Here is a 22247-nt window from a genome sequence, read left to right as displayed (position 1 = left end):
TGGTAACATTGAATTTCATGAAATGTGAAAAGAAGGAAATAGGAGGGTGTATCACTGCCATAAACAAATAACACGGGTATCGAAACACTGGAAAACATTACTCTCCTTCTTCCTTGATGTTATGCTCTCCAACTATGGTCAAAAACACCTGATCAAGAGTAGTTTGGCTGACGGAATAATAAGCAAAACCAAGTCTCTCCTTGCTCTGCTCAAGAAGCGAAAACAACCTGCTGGTACTGATTTTGCCGCTATCATTGTCTTCATTGCTCCGTCTAGTCGCTGGAGAGTCCGTATAGATATTATCATCTTCATCCGGTTGGTGCATTGGTGAATGCGAGGTACCATTGCTCGAGAGGGAAGATGAGTTACTGAGGCTGAATCGCAGCTGTCCATGGTATGTCTTTCGCTCAACGGATGCGCCAGGAAGTGTACTTACGACCCAATCACGGATTTCTTCCATGTCTGCCATGGAGGTATGCGGTGCGTTCTTATGAACGATATGGACGTGATATGCATTACCATGGCGGCGGCGTAGGTCGTCGGTGGTGCCAATTGCAAGCATTCTTTTGGCCATAATACCAGCGCGGGAAGCGAGTGCATCCGCCTCTTCCATGGAATGCGTTGTCAGGACCAACGATCGGCCAGGGACAACGGACTCGAGAGTGCGCCACATAACTCGCTTTGAAGCAGCGTCCATTCCAGATGACGGTTCATCTAGCAGTAGTACTGTGGGGTTGCCCATTAGAGCGATTCCGAGAGACAGCTTTCTCTTGTTTCCGCCAGAAAGTTGCATAGCCATCCTGTTCCCATATGGTGTCAGGCCAACGGCACGGATGACTTCGCGAACATTATGCTCGACGTCAGGAATACCTCGAATGCGTGCGTAAAATCGAAGATGTTCCAACACGGTCAGTTGATCTATAGCATCAAACTGTGGGCACACGCCCATATGGGATCGGGCAGTCGCTCGCTGTGTGGTGACAGGTATATTTTCAATAAATATTTCTCCACTGCTGTTAGACGGTTGGATGTCTCCTCGGATCAAACTGATCGTGGTAGATTTCCCAGCTCCATTGGGGCCCAAGAGTGCAAATACTTCACCTCGGGGTACTTCAAAGGTAACATCCTCTACCGCTGTGAACTTTCCAAATGATTTCGTCAAGTTGACAGCACGGAGGCCATCATTGGAACTCGACACACGTTGAAGTTCATTTCCAAGGTTTGGATCGCCGTTGACTTCTTTCTCTCCGTCAGATTGCTTCTTTTTAGTGAAGCGGCGGAAGGACAGGCCAGAATCCCAGAACAAAAGCACGCCGAACAATACCAATGCCTGTAAAATGAGGTAGAGAATAGGACCGCCGTATGCAGTAATGTCTCCGGGGTAACTGACTATCTCTTTGTCCCGACAAATAGTAGAGAAGACGTTCAGTGCCACGAAGAGGGCACGGATCACATTGCCAATGGGCGAGATAGCAGCAATGGCAAAGTGAACGACTAATAGGAGATTTTGTACCTGATCTGTCGGGGCATAGGTGACGACAGACATGTATGCAATCAGATAAACAAGGAATAAAATCCTAGTCGACTGTTAGCAATGCATTATACTTAAAAATTCAGAATGAAATTACTCACGCTTGACCTCCAGCAGCAAAGGCAAATGCAGCAAGCTGGGATGCGGCAAACACCGAAATGATATAGGCAAACAAGGTCGACGTGATGGCATAAAGGAAGAAGACAACAAAGAGATACTCCAGATGGTACCAACTAGCCGAAACGGCTCTGAAGATCACCACCATTATAACAGTCGATGTCAGGGCAATGCCAAAATCAAACGACAGATAAGACAACCATAAAGGAAGGCTTCTGACTCCATTGCTGTAGTGGAGATCTCTGACATGTCGAAGTTTCTCGATTGTAAGATAGAGGGAGAAGAACGCTGGATAGGCGGATAAAGCAAGACCCAGATAGATAACAAGCTGCAGTGTACTTGAAGCTGATGATATCCATGGGACTTCGAGAATCTGGTACTGGGTAGAGATGGAAACGTTGTTTAGAAGGTTGTTCATCTGATTCTGCAGAATAGAGGCCAAGGCAGGGCCAGAATTGCCTTGCCATGCAAATGTCGGCGGCGAAGTGTCATCTCCAAGGTAGAATCCACCAGGAGTAACATTTCGGAAGTTCATGGCAATGTAATCGTTGAATTCCCTAAGAGAGTTCACGATGTGAGTTCCCTCTCGCAAAGCGTCTGTAACATTCGCTGGTAGCGAACCACCACCAGCACCTCCTAACCCTCCGCCAAGTGACAGTAGGCTCCCTGCCGAAAGCTTGCTACTGGGCCCAATTACCAATTTCAGCTTCACTTGGTTCAAGATGGAGTTGACGTTTGATTGAGAAAATGCGGCCGGTCCGGTACAGACCGGAAGTTCATAGTCTTTCATGAGGAGAGATACTAGTCCGGCGGCAATAATCGGGAGTAGGAATGCGGCGATGGTAGGGAGATAATTCCGGCGAAGGATGATGGCTCTTTTGCAAAGGAGGACCCAGGCTTGCTGGGCCATCCCGATACGGCGGCCTGTAAGAAGATGTGGTGTCTGGTCAGATCCCTTGCCGGCCTTTCCGTCATCTTCCCAATTTTCGGCTTCCTTGTAAATCTCCTCAGCAACCTTTAAAAAGACATCCTCGATGGTCGGGCCACTGACACGGTACTCAGTGATTCCATTTTCTTCCAACTGGCTAACAAACCTAGCTGCTTGTGAGGAATCTGCAACGGTATAGATAACTTGGTCGTGTAGAATTTCAGTCCGCAGTGTCTCTGGCAAGTGAAGTTTTTCGGATGTAAGCCCCTGGTAGACATATATTCTATAGCCAGATCCGAGCCAGTGCTTGAGCTCAACACTAGAACCTTCCGCCTTGAGAACACCCTTCGATAAGATGGCAATGCTATCCGCAATAACATCAGCTTCGTCAAGGAAGTGAGTGGTCAACAAGATGGTTCGTTTCCCACGTTCAGCCAGGAGAATGTCCCAAATCTTTCGTCGAGAGATAGGGTCAAGGCCAGATGAAACCTCATCAACGCAGCAAACAGAAGATCCACCAGTAAACATCATGGCCAACTGTAGCTTTCTTTTCTGTCCACCAGACAGAGTTCCGGCACGAGCATTCAACTTCTTATCAAGGTCACAAGCGGCAACAAGTTCAGCAATGTCCGCCTTGCTATCTGCCTTGCCGAGTGTCTTTAAACCATTGAAGATTGAGATGTGCTCTTGAACAGTAAGCTTATCCCAGATCACATTCCTCTGTGGACACATGCCAAACCCGCCAGCATGTTCTGGGTAAGCCACAGAAACTTCACCAGATGTAGTCTTTGAAACTCCTGATATGGCGTCAAGGGTAGTTGATTTTCCACTGCCGTTCGCTCCGAGTAGAACCATGATTTCTCCCTTGTTGACATTGAGATTGAGGTTATCCACAGCCAAAACAGTTTCACGACGGCTTCCAAATATCGGCGCAATTGTCCTATGGAACCAGCTTGGTTTATACTCCTTTGTAAAACCGTTGAGGATAACGGCATAGGGCGCCAAATCCGATCTTATGCTTTTTCTGCATTTAGACCCGGTGCCATGGAGCAAACGTTCGACAACGGCAGCGAGGATGGGGAAGAGTATGATATGGATTATAGCAAATATCCAAAAGACGATACCGGGGATGCTCCAAGGGCTTTCCGGGGCGCTCTTCACGAGATTAGTCGCTTGGTCTTGCCTCTCCCATCTTGCCATGAAGACGACAAAGTGGATGAAGTTCATGGGTGGGAAAAGAAGGGACAATATTGCAACAGCAGCAGAGCTGGAAGGATGGACGACTTGAGCGATGATACCGAGTCCTAGGGAAGTGATAACGACCGTAATTCCACTTAGCTGCGCCTTTTTAAAGAAAGATGCTCCAAATAATGCAAACGATGCCAGGGATAGGCCAGACAGGAGTTGGAAAATGATCTGGATGCCAACGGAGGTTTTAGTAAATACAACGGCTTTTAGTATTATAGCCATTGCTATCCATCCCGGAAGGTAGATAAGGTCAAGCGCGAGGTGAATAGAAAGGAAGCGTGCAGCTTGAGATTTCCAAGGGCTCGTGGTTGGGATCATGCAGTCAATGAGCTGGGAGAGTCCCAACTCTCGCTCAGTTGCAACGATACCGGTCAACTGATAGGTAATGCCGATGCTGCCCACGAGGAATGCGATGCCCAGAATACTGATAATGGTCCCAGTATATCTGATACGGTTATCCTTGATACGTTCTTCTTCAGATTTTGACGTGTATGGGTATTGGAAGACCTAAAATCATATTTTATTTGGTGTTAGTTGTGATAGGATATTTGGGTTGAGATAAATCACTGAACTAACCTGTTTGTTAACTGGTCCATGAGTTCCATTGACAGAAGCAATGGCCCAGTCAATTTCATGTTGAAATGGGAGGATATACGTCTGGGCATCGTTGGTGGTCGATTCGACATCGATGTTCTTTCCGAGAGCTCCGTCCGCCTTGATGGTGTAGTTCCATCTGCCACCATTCCCCTCTGTCGGAGAGGAAGCAAAGACGGCTACGGCTACACAGGAACTCGTGCCCAAAATTGAGCTTTTGCATATGTCCTGGACTGCATTTGTCGATGACAAGACGGTAACCGATTTGCCGCTTGCACGGACGGGTATGGACACCCGCTCGATGACTCGGGCAATGTCACCATCTTCAAAACCATTATTGACAAAGACCACATTTGTCCGTGAAGAGGAAACCGCCTTCAGGGCTTCGTCAAGGGACAAAATGGGAGTAGATGGTGCAATTCCATATTTTGACGGAACGACAAATAAGTTTCGAGCGAACGATCTAGGCAGACGAGTAAGTTGATATGTTCAAGATCCGATAGGCAGAAGCACGAACAAGAAAGCAATAAAAATGACCGGCAGCACGAAAGCTCGCAGTGGCGTTGTAACATATGGTCGAACCAGTGCAAGCAGGAAGTTCTTTTTGACCAACGACCAGACCTGCCTGGTGAACGCCATCGTTGTGGCAGGCCTTTTTTTTCTTCTTTTCCCTTTTCACTCCAGCCTCGGTTGTGTCAAGAAATAAACGGATATTGAATTTTGACTCAACGTATCATCATAGATGGACGAAAAGTATCTTTGAATGTGTAGCGACACTATGGAATGGGTATATACCAGCATATATATGGCGGCTATGGCTGTCTTGTTCGAGATATTCAGGTCTAAAAAAGAAAATGCGCCGATGACGCGCGGAGAGCGTGGCGGATGTCCCAGGGCAAAGAGCAGGCCAAGACTTGAGCATTAATTCGTTCCAGATGAATAAGAACGAGAGGCGGAAGTATCTCCTGGGCCTGAGTTGCTATACGAGTGACCTTGCGTTGCGAGAAGGATGCCTCGATGGAGTTCCCGGATGGTTTTGGAGCCGACGCAGGGCTAAGTGGACCAGGGGGGGTTGGCATTATTATTTTGTGATGCCAACAGAGATACATATATCAAGGGCTGCCCTCCTATCTCATAACATAAGACAGCATGCATGGGAGCTTGTCCCCTTGGGCTTAATCAAAATCCTTCGTCTGGAAGAGAGTCGTCTGGGGGCAAGTGATTTGATATGGTCTTCCGGCTGGCTGTTCGCCATGGGTGCAGCAGCCATCACGGCCGGCGCGTAACGACACCGGCAACACAACGAGCAATGTGCGGTGATATACTCCGGAGATAGAATCAAGTCGTCGTCAGCAACGGCCGGCTATCTAGTGACGAAGCCTCTTCCCCAGGGTTGATGATCGTGTCTTTGTCTTGGAGTTGGGCGTTGGAAGCTCTCCTCGCGGTGCATAACTAGTTAACTAACTTCTCCTTTCGCCCGTAAGGCTGCTCGCTAACGGCCTTAAAACAGCTCCAGGCCTGCGACGGTGACGATGCCCTTGTCTCCAGCATTTGCATTGCTAATAATATGTAATATCAATGAAGGCCTGTCCGAGTCATGCTCGTTAAAAGCTGTTGGACTTACTGTCAGGCGAAGTCGTCGGGTTTCTTTGTCTCGCTCGGACGCGAGCTGGCGGTCCGTCTGTTGATATACACGGCCGCAGGCAGGATGACGATGAAAAGACTGCGCATCTGACGGCATAGAAAACTCCTCGAGTCTCATATCTTGTAAGACCGTACGTGTAACCGACAGAAGATGCTCTCCATTGCTCTTGTTGCACTTCGCTGACCAGCAAGACGAACATAACAACCTACGGAGCAAAACAACAGCCTAGACCAAGGCGAGAAGCTACTCTGTGCATCATGATCTAGTCTGAAAAGCAATATGAACTAATATCATCGACGGCTATCAGCTAATATTCCTGACTGCCGAAGCCCTGGCGGTATCACGGTCGAGCCAAAGGCCACAAGCCACAGGACCAGTGTGCGAAAAGGCACTGTTTATCTCTATTTGTGGTCGGCCACATGAACCCGGGAGTACGGAGTACGAGAGGATCTCTATATAACAAAGGCTAATGATGCCGTTTGTCCCATGGACTTGAGCATATGACCTGGTTGGGAGGATGGCAAAGCATCGATCGATCGAAACGGCATCAGAGACCTCGTCCAAGGTTTTCTGCAGCGTCTCACAGTGCCCTCTGAATCTGGGGAAGGCTGGGGGGAAAGAGAGGATCAGGCCTGGGATTTACCATATGGCTATTCAGGGGCTTGCTGATACAGCCAATCAGCCCCTAAACCGCCTCCCAGAAGTGCGCCCTTGATGGGTTTCCTCGGTGACAGGGAGAGCAGTCATAGGCGGCGCCACAGGTGGATTTAGCCTAGCCGGCCGCTCCCCAATTTTGAGACTCTGGTGCATAAATATTTACTTAAACCCGGGGAGTGCCGTCATCGAAGCTACTCCAGTCATAGCTGGCTTTTTTGTCGTCCACTCAACCTTTTGCTGTTGTAAGAGTCAGCCTCTTCCGTCTCGAATAACCAAGGACCTTCAGAGCTCTATCGTTACGGGTAACAGTTGATATATCGGTGTAAGTCGTGTGTATAAGTCGGCACGATGACGAAGAAGGTCCCCTCAATCGCCTCTTTCGGCTCTTCCAGCGAGTACCTTTCTCAGTCTCAGGCCAGCCTCCAGTACCGTCCGCGGCCCCTAGATGAATCCATCCACCATGAACACACCGAATTCAACCCAGGAGCCTATACCAGACCCTTCTGCGAGTTCATGACTAAAAACCCAACCATTTTCCACGCTGTCAACGCTTTCGCTGAGAAACTTGAGGCCAAGGGCTATATCAAGCTCACCGAGCGTGAGCCCTGGTGTCTCGCTCGCGGGAAGAAGTACTACGTCACTCGAAATGATAGTGCTATCATCTCTTTCGCCATCGGCAAGCACTACACCCCGGGCAATGGCATGGCTATCGTTGGTGGACACGTCGACGCTCTGTGCACAAAGCTGAAGCCACTCCCAACAGTTCCCAACAAAGCTGGATACGTCCAGCTCGGAGTCGCCCCTTATGCAGGTGCTATGAACTCGACCTGGTGGGATCGCGATCTCGGCATTGGAGGTCGAGTTTTGGTTCGTGACCCAAAAACTAATAAGGTCGAGAGGAAACTGGTCAAGCTGGATTGGCCAATTGCTCGCATTCCCACCCTTGCTCCTCACTTCGGTTCTGCCGCCGTTGGACCATTCAACAAGGAGACTCAAATGACTCCCATTATCGGGGTTGACAACTCGGACTTGTTCAAGGGCCCCGAGCTATCGACCAAGGACTCGTACGGTGGAGACCTAGGTACCGACAACTTTACCTCTACTCAGCCCAAGGGACTTGTCACTGCGATTGCCAAACAGCTTGACGTAGACCATAGCACCATTGTCAACTGGGAGCTAGAGCTGTTCGATATCCAGCCTGCACAGGTTGGTGGTCTAAACAAGGATCTTATCTTTGCTGGCCGTATCGACGACAAACTATGCTGCTACAGTGCCCATGAAGCAGTCCTTGCATCCCCTGATCACATGTCTTCCGGTATCATCAAGATGGTTGGCATGTTTGACGACGAGGAAATCGGCAGCTTGCTTCGTGGTGGAGCAGATTCCAATTTCATGAGCAGCGTCATGGAGCGGATCATCCAGTCCCTGTGCCGTGAAAGCTATGGACCCAACATTCTCTCTCAAACTGTTGCTAACAGTTTCTTTGTATCCTCTGACGTCACCCACGCTGTCAACCCTAACTTCCTCAACGCTTACCTTGAGAATCACTCACCTCGTCTGAATTACGGTGTTGCCGTTTCTACTGATCCAAATGGCCATATGACTACTGAGGGCGTTAGCACGGCGCTCTTCCAGCGTCTTGCCGTCAAGGGCGGCTGCAAGCTCCAAGTTTTCCAGATTAGAAACGATAGCCGCAGTGGTGGTACTATTGGACCCATGACTAGTGCAAGAATTGGTATGAGAGCTATTGATGTCGGAATTCCGCAGCTGAGCATGCACAGTATCCGAGCCACTACTGGTAGCCTTGACCCTGGTCTCGGTGTGCAAATGTTCAAGGCCTTCTTTGACCATTTCGAGGAAGTCGACAAGGAATTTGCAGACTTCTAAAAGTCTCACCTTGTTGTAAGGAGAAACCATGTATGCGGGGACATTTTTCCCGTCGATTTCGGTCATATATCTAAATTTTCAGGATCTCCCACGTTGGTTTCATCCCGCCTAATATAGGCACTTATATTTTTATAAAGATAGCATAGCTATAGATACTGAATGAAACATGCATAATTATATACCTAGAGTTCGTGGTCGTCTGATTATTGTCGCCGCTGAGTGATGAGTTTCCCAAATGGGAAATGGTCGAGAGTCGCTGATAAGATAAGCTTAACGCACAGACCCACTTCTATCTTGAAATTCCTTATCGAGATTTTTTTTTGGAAACAACATGCAATATTGCCTTCGCTTATCAACAACGCTGGAACAAGAGAAAACTTGCTGGAAAGAAATAATCATGTCTGAAAAAGTCGATACCAAAGAGCCGGAAAAGCCTGTCCACACTATAATACTCGATGCTGGACCGCTGATCAAGAACATCCCTTCAGTCTCAACCCTCCTCTCACAGTCCCACGTCCTCGTCACCACTCCATCGATAGTTTCAGAAATTCGAGATCCAGAAGCCCGTCGCCGAATAGAAACCCTTTACCTCCCATTCCTTACTCAACGGACTCCGAAACCTACCAGTCTCAAAGTTGTGTCCGAATTTGCTAAGAAAACTGGCGACCGGGAAGTTCTTAGCAAGAATGATTTGGAGATTTTAGCTCTGGCTTATGAGGTGGAGTGTGAGAGAAACTGCGGAGACTGGAGGTTGAGACGAGAGCCTGGACAGAAGGGAATAAATGGGTCACCTCCGGCACATCTGATTGCAGCAAGGGATGCTGCAAAAGATGGCGAGAAACAGCCGGAAATCCAAGAAAAGCAGGAGGACATCGAGGAGAATCAGGACGTAGCAGCCACGGTAGAAGAGCAACAGCCAGATATCGCGGTGGAAGAAGTCACTCAAAAGATAGAAAATACGACAATCGAACCGAGTCTTGAAGCTGCTCCAGAGGAATCAGCTTCACATCTTCCAGATAAGGATGCTGAAACCTCCGGTAACGACAACGGCGAACCTATCGATGATGACGATGAAGAACAGGATGCCATACCGATAGATGAATCAGATTCTGACCCTGATGGCTGGATCACTCCCTCCAATTTGAAGAAACGACAGATTCGCGATGCCGCACTTGGTACAGCCGCACCAGAGACAAAGGTTATGCAGGTTGCCACTATCACGGGGGATTTCGCCATGCAAAACGTCCTTTTACAAATGAACCTCAACATTCTTTCACCCAGCAACATGCAACAAATTCGTCAGCTAAAATCCTACGTCATGAGATGCCACGGTTGCTTCACTGTAACAAGGGATATGTCTAAGCACTTCTGCCCCCGATGTGGACAACCCACCCTTAACAGAGTCTCTTGTTCAACATCAGGCAAGGGACAGTTCCGAATACATCTAAAGAAGAATATGCAGTGGAACAACCGAGGGAACAAGTACAGTATTCCCAAACCTATTGCTGGCACCGCCAATACAAAATGGAGCGGTGTTGGTGGTGGTAAGGGAGGGTGGGGAATGGGACTGATATTAGCTGAGGACCAAAAGGAGCACATCAGAGCCGTTACCGAGGAGGAGAGACGGAAGAAGAAAGGAAGAGACCTCATGGATGATGATTATTTGCCTTCCATTCTAAGTGGAGACAGACAGAGGGCAGGTGGGAGAATTAAGGTCGGAGCTGGCCGCAATGTCAATTCGAGGAAACGGAGATAGAGGTGAACTTGGGAAGCTTAACGGCAATAATTATGACGATTTACGCATATGGGTATGATCTATAGACGCAAAAAAGTACACTGCAATCAAGAAACATTTTAGTTCAGCTAGAATCATATGAATCCATAAATTTATGCTTCGTAGTATATATTTACAATACCGCGGAGCTTCGAGGAAGGAGTTCAAATCTCAAGTATGAGCTCAAATAGTGTATATCCTATGGGATGCATTTTTATTCCTGACATGCCAAATCCGATATGAATCCCACAAATGTAAAAACGCCATGCGCCTCCGTTTTCAAAGCCAACAATTTCACGATTTCGATTCTGACAAAGAAGGTAAAAGTTAGCAGACTACTCAATAGTCTAATTTCATCGACCTAGGACTATTATCGAGTATCCACGTACCGGCTTGTTGGGTTAGAAGTAGCCCATAACGCTTCTTCAGGGTAACTCGTTGCCTGCAGATAAGACGAAATCAGTACAATGCGCAAAGGCCGAGCGATAAATCCACTACTCATGTACATGTAGCTCACCTCGAGTACTTGTCATCAGGAGAGAATCTGGCTGGGTGGGCAGATTTGGTGACCTGGCCGTTGAGGATCTTCTTGAGGGTATAGACTCGCTTGCCCTCCGAGTCGAGTGTGTACATCAAATGCATGCTGCAACGCTCGTTAGATGGTGAAAATGGAGCAAAAGTGAGGGATAATTAGCAGTACTCACATTGCGACGGATTCTATACCGGCCCTTTAACAGATATAAGTGTCTCCAAAGCAACAAGTTGATCGTGAAGCTCTTCAACACAAAAATAAAAAAAAAAAAATATTTCGAAGTCGCAACCCGGAACTTTGGAGAAAACTTTTGCCGCGCCGCGCACACTAAATCGGGACAAAAAGCTTCAACTTTTTTTCAACCTCGACAACAGCAACAAACCCGTCAAAACAAAAACAAGACGCTTTTCCTTGACTTGCGAGAAGGGAATATGTCCTAGATATGTGGAAGTAGCATATCTAACATCTGCCCTGATATTAGAGACTTATCTTGGGCTGAAGAAAAATATGGAAGTGAGATGAGAACGGAGCGACCCATTTCTAGTTATTGCTGTGAGTATACCCTTCTTCTACCATGATCCTTAATGGATTAGGATGAACCAGAAGAATTGCGCCGTGCGGCGATGATTACAACTATATTCGCTACCTAGATCATCAGCACTGATTTCTAGCTGTTGTCGATGATGGTGCTTTTGTACTACAACGGTATCTGAGTCACACGCTGCAATTTTTGACAATCCTGGTCTCTCGCATCCCACCTGTCATTGCCGGCTATTATGCTAACAACGTGGTCTCAAAGAATATATAGGTATACAATACGACCGGTGTCATGACATCTTCTACCTCAGAACTGAAGACCGTTTGTCCGGAGAAGTCAGTTCCGCACAATGGAGCAGCTAAGGGTCGACCTCGGCGGCCAAATTATAAACACATTCACCGGTTTCCCCTACCTATAACTGTTCACCCATTGCCCCCTTTAATACCGCACAACCCCCTTTCACTCCTCAGTATTGCCCTCTCATATCTCACCTTCTATATATCTCCGCCTCAGCCAATAACATGCTCAGCTTATTTTGACGCTTGTACCTCTTCCATCCAAGTTACAGATTCCAAGACCATCCGTATCTTATGGGAGATGGGTTTTTTTGGTAAAGGTAGCCTAAGTAGAAGCGAGCCGTCGTGGCTCGAACGCGAGAAAAAAAGAAGAGGGCTTATTGGCCAAAGCACAAGCGAGGAAGCAACAAGGATGAGGCGAGTAGAGAGACGACAATTCAAGCTGGAGAGAGCAAGAAAGGAGAAAGAGGCCATTGCTGAACAACTCAGAGCCGAGGGAAAGTTACCAGAGGGGCCAGCATCAGATATAAGTACGTCGGCCTTAGATGATGAAGCAGCTCGGGAAACGAAAACTGCTGAAGGCAGTACATCTGCACCAAATGATGAACTTGCTGGAAAGACGGCTACCAATCGCGCCAAGTCTGTTCGTTTCTCACCTACGGTGGAAGTGGCAGATATAAATGACGATGTTGAGGTAGAAGACGAAGAGCACCTTCAGCTTTCCAGTGAAGATGCTTTCTTCCTTTCATACGGCCTTGGTGTTCTTGAGGTATATGATGATACCAGAAGCACAGTACTTAAACCTCAAGCACTCCTTGCCTTGCTCCGCCAGCATTCATACTTCCCGCCTCGTGCTCCCTCTGCGGCGCCCGAACCGGACGACCGATTTATGATTTCATACGTTGCATATCACCATTTCCGTTCCCTCGGCTGGGTTGTTCGGTCCGGAGTCAAGTTTGGTGTCGACTTGCTTCTATATAACAAAGGCCCAGTCTTTTCACATGCTGAATTCGCTGTCAATCTTCTCCCGTCCTACAGCCATCCGTATTGGAAAGAGACTGAAGAGAGACGAGAGTATGTGGCTGCAAAGCTGAACCATACGTGGTGGTGGCTTCACTGCGTAAACCGGGTGCAAGCCCAGGTTAAAAAGAGCTTCGTTATGTGTTTTGTGGAGATCCCACCACCTGCAACAGGTAGCAAGCCTGACGAACAGGATATTGGAGAGCTCCTGAAGACATATCAGGTCCGGGAATTGGCCGTCAAGCGATGGGTGCCGAACCGGAGCCGTGATTGATCATATTGATCATATTGTATTTGTATTCTAATTGCATTATATCACCGAGCAGCCTGTATTAGAAATGTAAATCACTCGTCTTCAAAACTAGAAACATAACCATGTAACGATTTGTCCTGGCTGGTGTTTGAAATATCTGATACTCCCCCCGGTTCCCAAAGCAGTTATATTGGATAAGTCAGCGTCGCGCGTTTCGTTCGCGTGGGAAAAAACATCCTTGCACCAACCGCGAAACTCCGAGATTCTCGTAAATCTGCGACTCCGAAGAGCCACATACAAACCGGCTTGCCTGTCTGTCTTTCTCAATTATGTGTCTGCAATGGAAACCCAGGAAGACAGTCTTGACTTGACTTACCTGAGAAGTGCAGCCTTAGGCGTCAATGTGAGTGCTGACAATCCCTGTCTTCTGCCTAGTTAACTACCACGGATTTTCATCCTAACTTCCAGTTTTACTATAGGAATCGCAGGTCTCGTTGAGTAGACAAGCTACTTTCGCTATTACGCGGCTCACATCGACAGCTGCGGGCTATGGTTCACTCCATGAGTATGAAATGCTCAGCAACCGGTCTTTGGCTGTTGCAGAGAAACCCGCCAACTCCTCGTCCTCGAGTCTCATACAACAATCTGGGCAGTCGCTATACAAGACAGCCATGTCAAGTATGAAATCTTCGGGGGTTCAACGGCCCAATACCACACCAGAGGTTCAGGATAGGGAAATGTCGCCTACTGGAAGCGCCTTAGGGGACACACAGCCGGTAACTCAGTCGGTATATCAGGGTCTGTTAAATGGCAAAGATATAGATGGCAGCCCATCGGAAGGACCGTCTATAAATGCCATTGAGGCAGCAGAGGGAGGAACCACACAAATGACGCTTCATGAAGGGGACACAGGACATGTGGACTTGTTTTCTGATGCTGATATCATAGCGGATGCTGCCAATCCTGATGAAGACCGTGGCTCGCAGGCCTCTGACTCGGGTCCGTCCTCTCCGACACGTTACGAGCCATTCCCAGAATCACAGCGATTCAATACCGACACCCCAGCAATTCATCATGGACATATGTCGAATCTTGCAAGCACTACCACACCATCAACCCTTCGGAACCCTTTTGGTCCAGACAATAAAACACCCGGGTCTGTAATGGCTTTAAGCCAGCTGTTCAATGCAACACAGGCCACCTCGTCCCCATCTACTCATATGCCTCGTTTAGAATTACCATCTGATATGCCATCACCAAATATTCCAATCCAGCGGCCGATGCGTAGCACCGTGCCTTTCTCACCAAGTTTTCTGGGTTCATCCATGTCTCGTCCTGACCCAATTGAGCCAGAAGCAAACTATATATCCATGAAAGAATCACAAGCTGAGAGAGAAAAACAGCTATCGAGACTAAAATCTAACTCGAATCTTGTTAATGGGGATGACGATCTATTTCAGGCCGAAGAATCTGCCATTGAACGCCGCATACGCCAAATGCAGTCTAAAAATGAAGTCCGGAAGCAGTTTGAAAATATCAAAGCTCCTGCAAGAGTGTCCACCCGCAAAAATTCCAAGCGAGATGTTTCATCCTCACCACCTCTGACTTCATCCCATACTACTGCCAGTAGACTAAAAGCTCTACAGTCTGTAATGGAAGACAATGGCAGGGAGGAAAAGGTTCTTGACACTGATCGAGGCGAAGACAGTGAGGTTGAAACTGAGCAGGAAGATGTTTGCATGATTCAACCGCTTCGCAGCTCTCAGCGGACTCAATCCTTCGCGGAAGAGGATAAGGAGAACGTTGACAGCGGTCCAGTTCAACATTCAACTCTCGCTGTTAGCACTCATAGTGCGCTTTCAAGTGTCTTAGATCTTGATCAAAGTCCATTAAATAATCGCCGATCAAATGTTGGAGGACTTCGCTCTTCCGCAGAAACGAGTTCTGTCCAGCCCATACCTAATACAAAGAGGGGAGGACGCCCACCATGGGTCTTCCAGCCAGAAAAGAATGGAAATCCTCGAGAAGGTGTTCTTAAATCCGGCACTCTACGGAATGAACCGGAAAATAATCTCCTAAGCCGTAGGAGCACGATGATTGAGACTGACATGGAGCCCAGAAAATTATCAGAGCAAATACCTTCATCACCTCCACTGAAAGCCATCAACAACGTTATCAACAGCCAGCACGATGCAGAGTATGGCTCTCCAGATTCGCAGCATTCGCCGTCACCATTACCGAAAGCAATAAGCCTTAAAAAATATTCAACGCCTCATAACCGTGATACAGATACGCCAAATATTAACAATGAGTCCTCCATAACCTCTCGGATCTTCGAAACCCCTTCCCAGTCCGCTCCTGAAAGGAGAAAACTCTCGCAAGCAATTCCTGAGACTAGTTCTACTGGCAAGCGACATGATTTCGTTGAACCTACCAGTAATACTGTCAATCCAGCGAAATTTGACGATGATCTAGACGACATAGATCAGGACAATAATCTTCCTGACCCACCGCGATTCAGGAACTCTGCAATATTAAAATCGCTTGGGTCTCAAGAACTGGCCGCCTCTCGCACTAATCGTCGCGTCCAGACAATTTTATCTAGCCCCAGTGGCCGACAGCGGAGGAGTATGACGGCTATTGCTTCGGATGAGTCCCCACGTCCTGCGGTTTCTGACATCCCGATCAACGAAATTCGCCTACTTAACACCGATGATCGGGTTTTTCAGTCAATGATGGCTACGGTTGACTCGCCCATCAAAAGGAGACGCGGAAATGATGGGAAAAGAATCCAGGAAATCCTTCAGAATCGTCGGCACAACCTAACTAATGAGCTGAACAATGATATACCAGCATATAGGCCTATTTCACCCATTGGGCCAATTGATGATGATCCCCCTAAGACTCTTCAACGGGCGACCAAACAGCTACACGAACCTTCAAAGCCCCCTGTTGATGTAGATACGAATGATATCTGGGATTTTCAGCCATCCCCTCAAAGGCCAGTAGAAAAACCTGAACCTACGCCATCTACCGGCCTTCCCATCCTTCGGAAAAAGGCACAGAAAGCAGAAGCACCCCATTCTCGGAACAAACGCACAGTTATCGACGCCGTCGTTATTCACCTTCCATCTAATCCATCCTCATCTACACCTCTTGAACCCCTATCACACACCCCCAGCTCATCCTCTCTCCGAGCCCATACAGAGAGAAGTGATTCGATTCTCGACTTAAACAGCGATACGGGAAATCTGAATGAGAACGTCATTGCTGCAAATCATATTTTTGCCTTTTTCAATGGTCGACCAGCCGGATATTACCCAGCTGTTTGCTTGGGTTCTAGTGATGGCGTTACGAGTCAGCAACTCCTTGTACGTTTTGACGATTCTGAGGAGGTAGAGAAAATCGACATTCGAGGAGCCAAATCCTTAGAATTGAGAATTGGTGATATCGTTAAGGTCAATCATCCGGATGTGCCTAAAGCTCCGCATTATGTGGTAGGATTTGGAAGAAAACTGCAATCTCCTTCAGAAGGTGCAGAAGTGAGCGCTTGGGATAGACAAATGTCTGACATTTATGGTCACACCACTGTCCGATTGAAACGGAAACTGACCAAGGTGGTTTCCAAGGGTAAAATCCCCCAGGCTATCACTGTGCCTATATCTAAGGTATATCTGGATCAAAATCTATGGTCTCGATTTGTAGAACGCCCTTACTCCACCGAGTCACTACCAAAAAATCCACAGGCAGCTGTACCTCAAGCAATGGAACAAAGTATGCATACCCGTGGCACCCAAGCTGAACAGACTCCGGTTGTTGAACCAGGCAGAGCTGGCATATTTTCCGGTATGACTTTTGCTCTTTCCTACACTGGAAATGAGAAAAGGGGGAAGCATATTGAATCTATGCTATCTGAAAATGGTGGGACTATCCTCAAAAATGGATTTGACCAACTATTTGAAACGTCTTCCTGGGAGTTAATATTGCCCACTGCCAAAGATGAAGAGCTTCACACCGAAGGGCCGCTAATGCTGACCCAACGTGCTAAGGAAATGGGATTTACCTGCTTGATCACAGACCAACACTCACGGCGCGCTAAGTACATGCAAGCTCTGGCCCTTAATCTCCCTTGCCTCGCCAGCCAATGGGTATTTGCGTGCATCGAGAAACAGGAAATCGTGGAATGGGAACCATACCTCCTTGCTGCAGGATCTTCCATCTTTCTTGACAACGCCGTCAAGTCACGAATTCTTAGACCCTATCATCCCTCTGAATCCAAATTTTTGGATGTCTTCACTACCCGTCCAAAGGTCTTCAGTGACCAGTATATGCTCTTCGTGATGGGACGCAAGCAGGTAGCACAGCAACGACAGGCCTATGCATTCCTTACTTGTGCATTGGGTGCAGAACATGTTTATCCCGTTCAAACTCTCCAAACTGCTCTTGACATACTATCACAAGCTGACGAACTGCATCCCAAACCAAAAGGCTGGGTACATGGGCGTAGTAAATGGGACTGGATATATGTTGGCGATGAAAGTGCGGCAACAACAGCTCGCACGGCTCTATCTAAGCTTCCGTCGACCATCTTGAAACCTCCAGCACGAGGCCGTGCTCGATCTGTTAAACCATCTCAAGGGCAAGATGGTAACGACAGGAAGAGAACAGATGAAAGCGTTAAAAACATTAAGATTTTGGATAACGAATTCCTTTGTCAAATTTTGATTCTAGGTCGATTGTTTGAGAGATAGCTGCGGCTATTCTTGAACTTCAGGGCCAGTGGCTCTTGCTTATGACTTATTGTTTATACGGCTTAATGATCATGCTACAGCAATACCCCGAAATTTAGGTAGTAATGGGAAAAAAATATATATATATATGAAATAGATGTCGATAGCTCCGTCTTATTGTACAATGAAATAAACCAGTCAAAAATATTATGAATACAATTCAAGTGTGGTGTCATCAGGCCTTCACCTTGATCTTCTTCTTCTTTTTCTTCAGCTCTTTCATTTGTGCAACACGCTTTATCTTCTCTAGCTTGCGCCTCCAGGCAGTCCAGCGGTCCTTGCGCTTCCACTCCTGGACCGTTATTCCAGCTTTATCTGCCGCTCTTCCAATCTCCCAGTTCGCCTCACGGTGCATGTATCCGGATCGGTATGTGCCTGTCGAGCTAGACGCAACGAGCGTCAACTTAACAGGTTTGGATGAGTCGGCAGGTTCCTCCACGGGAGCTTCTTCCGTCTTTCTTGGAACAGCAACCATTGACAGCCGCCTTCGAGTTACAGCATTCTTTGGAGTGGGCAGCTTATCGTCCTTGTTGAAAACAACGCCGATATATTTTCTCTTTGGGTGACGCTCGGGATCCCGGTAGTACTGGACGTATCCCTTCTCAAGGGCGAAGATCGTATGGTCTCTCCCCATCCCGACATTTTCGCCAGGGAACCATTTTGTGCCTCGTTGTCTGAAGATGATATTCCCTGTAACCACGGCCTGGCCGCCGGTCTTCTTAGCACCGAGTCTTCGTCCTGGCGAGTTCTTTGCGTGCTTGTTCGCTCCGGAACCTTGCGAGTTGTGAGAGGCGTATCGGACCTGCCCGAGCTGCGAGATAATAGATGATGGTTGCGGTCGTAGTCTGGACTGTAGGAGAGAGGATGTAAGGGCTCTGGAGACTTGGAGATGCGATCGACTCGAGGTTTGCGCTGTGCACTGCGCGAAGACCCCTTCGAGGAGCCTCACCGGCGCCCTCAATTGCGGTTTTAACATGGTATATCCAGTGGTTCGAGAAGAGCTACTCGAACGCACCCTTTCCTCGACCTTCGGAGACCGTGGTGCTGTCGAGATAGAAATCCGCTGCTCGCTGTCGACCGTTTTTTTCATTCCTTTCGTTGAAAAGCTTCAAAAAGTCCGATTTTTGTGTCACGTGACTGTCCTGCGGCCCATCAAGCTTATCGGCGATGGAGCAACGTGTTTAGTTCAACGACGGGCTTCGATTATTATACCTGATAACTACTCGACGGCTGGCAGTCAATCCACTTGCGAGGGACTCTGGATAGTTTGCAGACGTACGACCCGGATCCCACACTCGGACTGAGAAATGGTCAGCATGCTCCGGACAGCCCTGCTTGGGCTTCTCTTCTTCACCACCGCACAGGCTCAGTTCCAGTTCTTCGAGCAAATGTTTGGTGGTGGCCAACAGCACCACGAATCATCAGGCCAAGGCGGCAATGTACCAAGTGATAGCGCATGGTATCAGAATGCTTACAATGGAGGTGTGTATTCGATCTCTAAATTCTGCTATACCAGGACCCGTTCCGCTAATCTATACATCTTTCAGCTCAATGTTCAAATTATCTGTGCCCTGGCACTCTAGCCTGCGTTGCCGTTCCACATCACTGTCCTTGCGCACATCCTAGGGTTGAGGAGAAGTTTGAATTTGGGGAAGGAAGCGCCATATGTGCCTCGAAGGGCGGCTTCAAGGTCGGCGAGACAGCTCGGAAGATAGAGCTCGCGCGAAAAGGGCTACTATGAACCCGCTCACGGCCTCTTCTTCTTTGGATTCATATACGTCAGGGCATTACCATGGGACGATGCTATTATCTGCGCTCCGTATACGGTGTGAGAGGGCGTTTCTGGTTTAATTGGGTTTAGCGATATTTTTGTTACGTGTATTTTTATAGGTACCTGGCATGCAGCATACATTTTGAAGCATTTATTCCCGTCATTCGAACACGCCTTCCTGTCTTCAGTCAATCAATTTTTGTGTACGTCTATTTAAAGTATAAAACTCCGTCGACATTGTAATTATTTACATTTGCAACTCTGCGTTCCAAGGTAACTACGTACGATGAAGTCATAGTTTGCTTGACGCTATTATTTAGCTATTATTAAAAGATTAGCAACATCCAAGCGCATTTTTTATGCAAACTACACATCACAACATCTACATAGCGAATATCTTTCGGTATTTTGAGTAACATGGATATTTTGAAAATATAAAAATGGAATTAGCCCGACTACTTCTATCGTTCCATGCACCTGTGCGCCCAAAGCAACGCTGCCTCGTGGCGGCAGGACTTTGCGCTGTGAGGCGTGCATCATTCAGGCCGAACCCATGGCAAAGGCGATCAAAAAGACCAATCCAACGGCATAATCCTTCCAATACCCCATCCTCCAGGGGACAGCCAGGTAAAAGCTCTGCTGGCTCTCAGGCAGGCGGCCGAGGTGATGCATCATCTACCAGCAGCGGAACGAATCCTCAATATAACACCTTGCTTGCTCCAGTCCACATCCCCGAAGACCCGGATGGACTACTTAAAGAGAACCATCCTTCTAGCCAGATCCTAGCCAATTCAGGGCTGGTAGTGCAAAGACAACTGGAGATGATGAATGTTTTGCTGTTAGTAATTTTATACCCCTTTTTGACCAAGTATAGGAAGATATGTGACTTGAACCAGTGGCTAACCCATGTTCCGTTATCCAGTGGCTTTGAACAAGCAAACCGATATGTGATCTTGGATGCTCATGGAAACCATGTAGGATACATGGCAGAAGAAGAAAAAGGGATGGGCAGCATGCTATCTCGCCAGTGGCTACACACTCACCGGCCATTTGTCACTCATGTCTTCGACAGAAACCAAAATGAAGTTTTGCGTGTAAGTGTTCTCAAAAGCTGTTGCATATATATATATATATATAACTGGGCCTAATATCTTTACTAGTTTCATAGGCCCTTCTCCTGGATCAATTCTACAATATTTGTGTTTGATCCTCACAACAATACCGCTGGGACCCATGCACCATTGATTGACCTACAGCATAATGTACCCGGCTCACAAGCGGGATCTGTTAAGGTGTCTCCACTGGAACATTCACAGATGCGTGTTATAGGAGCTGCGCAGCAGCGTTGGGCACCACTTCGACGGAAGTACAATCTATTCCTCTCCCATCCAAATACACCTGCGAGACGTATACCGGCAGGCATTCAACAACCCGCAGCTCCGCCAGAAAAAAGCTTGCATCAGTTTGCGCATGTCGATGAACCGTTTCTATCATGGGACTTTTCCGTGCGCTCAGCTGAATCTCAACTCCTCGGGTCCGTGAACCGCAACTTTGCAGGGTTTGCAAGAGAGATATTCACAGACACTGGAGTTTATGCGCTACGCATGGATTCAGCGAGCATGGCTGAAGAAATACAGACAAATGGCACAGAGTCATTGAAAAGTACACCGGCTCCGAGCATGACATTGGATCAACGAGCAGTTTTGCTTGCCACCGCTGTGACCATCGACTTTGACTATTTCAGTCGTCATAGCAGCGGTCCCGGTATAGTCCCTATTCCATTGTTTGGCCTTGGCGAAGGCGGTGCAGGGGCAGCTGCTGGTACAGCAGCTGGAGGAGCTGGGGCTATGGAAGGTGCTGCTGCAGGAGCTGTTGGTGCTGGTTCCATTGCAGGATATGAAGCTATGCGTAGGGGAAGCTCAGCACCCCAGGACCCAGCACAAGAACCCCAGGATATGGAGGGGCAGCAAGCTCAGCGCCACGGAACTACTGAACAAGGAGCAGGTGAAGATGTATGGGGAGAAGTTGATCAGTATCCTTGGGAGCAAAGAAACGAAAGCCCATTCCCAACGAAAGAGCAAGACGCCTGGCCTAGTGGTGGCAGTGATTTATGGGGTGACGGCGGCGACGGCAGTGACGGCAGTGACGTTGATGATTTTTTTTTAATGCCAGCTTGTTGCATACTGGATAAAGATGGAGGCTTGTATATTAGAAGCTGTATACTATGTGATATATCAAAACGTGGAACTCTGTAAAAACGCTTCCGTGCTACATGGGATGTTATAGACAGGGAAGCTTAAGTTAACTATTCGCGCCCCACACAGTGGCTCATTCCAGCATGCCAGCAACGACACCTTCAACAACGTCAACCTCCAACGGCAAACCCGTGAAAACGATACCGAAGATACCAAGCTCATTGCCAGCATAAGCTAGCACCTGTCAAACACCGAAGGCTCTGTATACTGCGGTATATTACTTTCTCGCTCCCACGGTCGCCGTAATATCGACACCATGGCATCATCCGTCGCCCAAAAGCGATTATTCCACGAATATAAGCTCCTCTCAACCTCTCCTCCCGATGGAATAACAGCCGGTCCTATAACTGAAGATGATATGTTCCTTTGGGAGGCTTTAATACAAGGTCCCGAGGGGACACCGTTTGAAGG

At 47.9% G+C, this 22247-nt stretch overlaps 7 protein-coding genes across 7 annotated transcripts; 5 read left to right on the top strand and 2 right to left on the bottom strand.

Moving 5' to 3' along the window:
* Positions 1–97: 97 nt before the first annotated feature.
* TRV_00341 (ABC transporter, putative) lies at positions 98–5057 on the bottom strand (the record flags this gene model as incomplete). Its single annotated transcript, XM_003025426.1, has 4 exons — positions 98–1577; positions 1633–4331; positions 4401–4881; positions 4936–5057. 4 exons carry the CDS (start codon positions 5055–5057, stop codon positions 98–100), a joined length of 4782 nt encoding a protein of 1593 aa, XP_003025472.1.
* A 2011-nt stretch (positions 5058–7068) lies between these two features.
* On the top strand, positions 7069–8607 carry TRV_00340 (uncharacterized protein; the record flags this gene model as incomplete). The annotated part of the gene is made up of 1 exon (XM_003025425.1): positions 7069–8607. One exon carries the CDS (start codon positions 7069–7071, stop codon positions 8605–8607), a length of 1539 nt encoding a protein of 512 aa, XP_003025471.1.
* A 331-nt stretch (positions 8608–8938) lies between these two features.
* On the top strand, positions 8939–10363 carry TRV_00339 (uncharacterized protein; the record flags this gene model as incomplete). Its single annotated transcript, XM_003025424.1, has 1 exon — positions 8939–10363. The coding sequence occupies one exon, from the start codon at positions 8939–8941 to the stop codon at positions 10361–10363; it is 1425 nt and encodes a 474-aa protein (XP_003025470.1).
* Positions 10364–11742: 1379 nt separating this feature from the next.
* TRV_00338 (uncharacterized protein) lies at positions 11743–13041 on the top strand (the record flags this gene model as incomplete). The annotated part of the gene is made up of 1 exon (XM_003025423.1): positions 11743–13041. The coding sequence occupies one exon, from the start codon at positions 11743–11745 to the stop codon at positions 13039–13041; it is 1299 nt and encodes a 432-aa protein (XP_003025469.1).
* A 551-nt stretch (positions 13042–13592) lies between these two features.
* Positions 13593–17771, top strand: TRV_00337 (DNA damage repair protein (Rad9), putative; the record flags this gene model as incomplete). Its single annotated transcript, XM_003025422.1, has 1 exon — positions 13593–17771. One exon carries the CDS (start codon positions 13593–13595, stop codon positions 17769–17771), a length of 4179 nt encoding a protein of 1392 aa, XP_003025468.1.
* Positions 17772–17985: 214 nt separating this feature from the next.
* On the bottom strand, positions 17986–18900 carry TRV_00336 (uncharacterized protein; the record flags this gene model as incomplete). Its single annotated transcript, XM_003025421.1, has 1 exon — positions 17986–18900. The coding sequence occupies one exon, from the start codon at positions 18898–18900 to the stop codon at positions 17986–17988; it is 915 nt and encodes a 304-aa protein (XP_003025467.1).
* A 1121-nt stretch (positions 18901–20021) lies between these two features.
* On the top strand, positions 20022–22014 carry TRV_00335 (scramblase family protein; the record flags this gene model as incomplete). The annotated part of the gene is made up of 3 exons (XM_003025420.1): positions 20022–20675; positions 20742–21784; positions 21906–22014. 3 exons carry the CDS (start codon positions 20022–20024, stop codon positions 22012–22014), a joined length of 1806 nt encoding a protein of 601 aa, XP_003025466.1.
* Between the last annotated feature and the right edge of the window lie 233 nt (positions 22015–22247).

The sequence above is a fragment of the Trichophyton verrucosum genome (assembly GCF_000151505.1).
Source record: "Trichophyton verrucosum HKI 0517 chromosome Unknown contig00027_1.f1.exp, whole genome shotgun sequence".
Classification (NCBI taxonomy): domain Eukaryota; kingdom Fungi; phylum Ascomycota; class Eurotiomycetes; order Onygenales; family Arthrodermataceae; genus Trichophyton; species Trichophyton verrucosum.
This window is presented reverse-complemented; position numbering and strand designations above follow the sequence as displayed.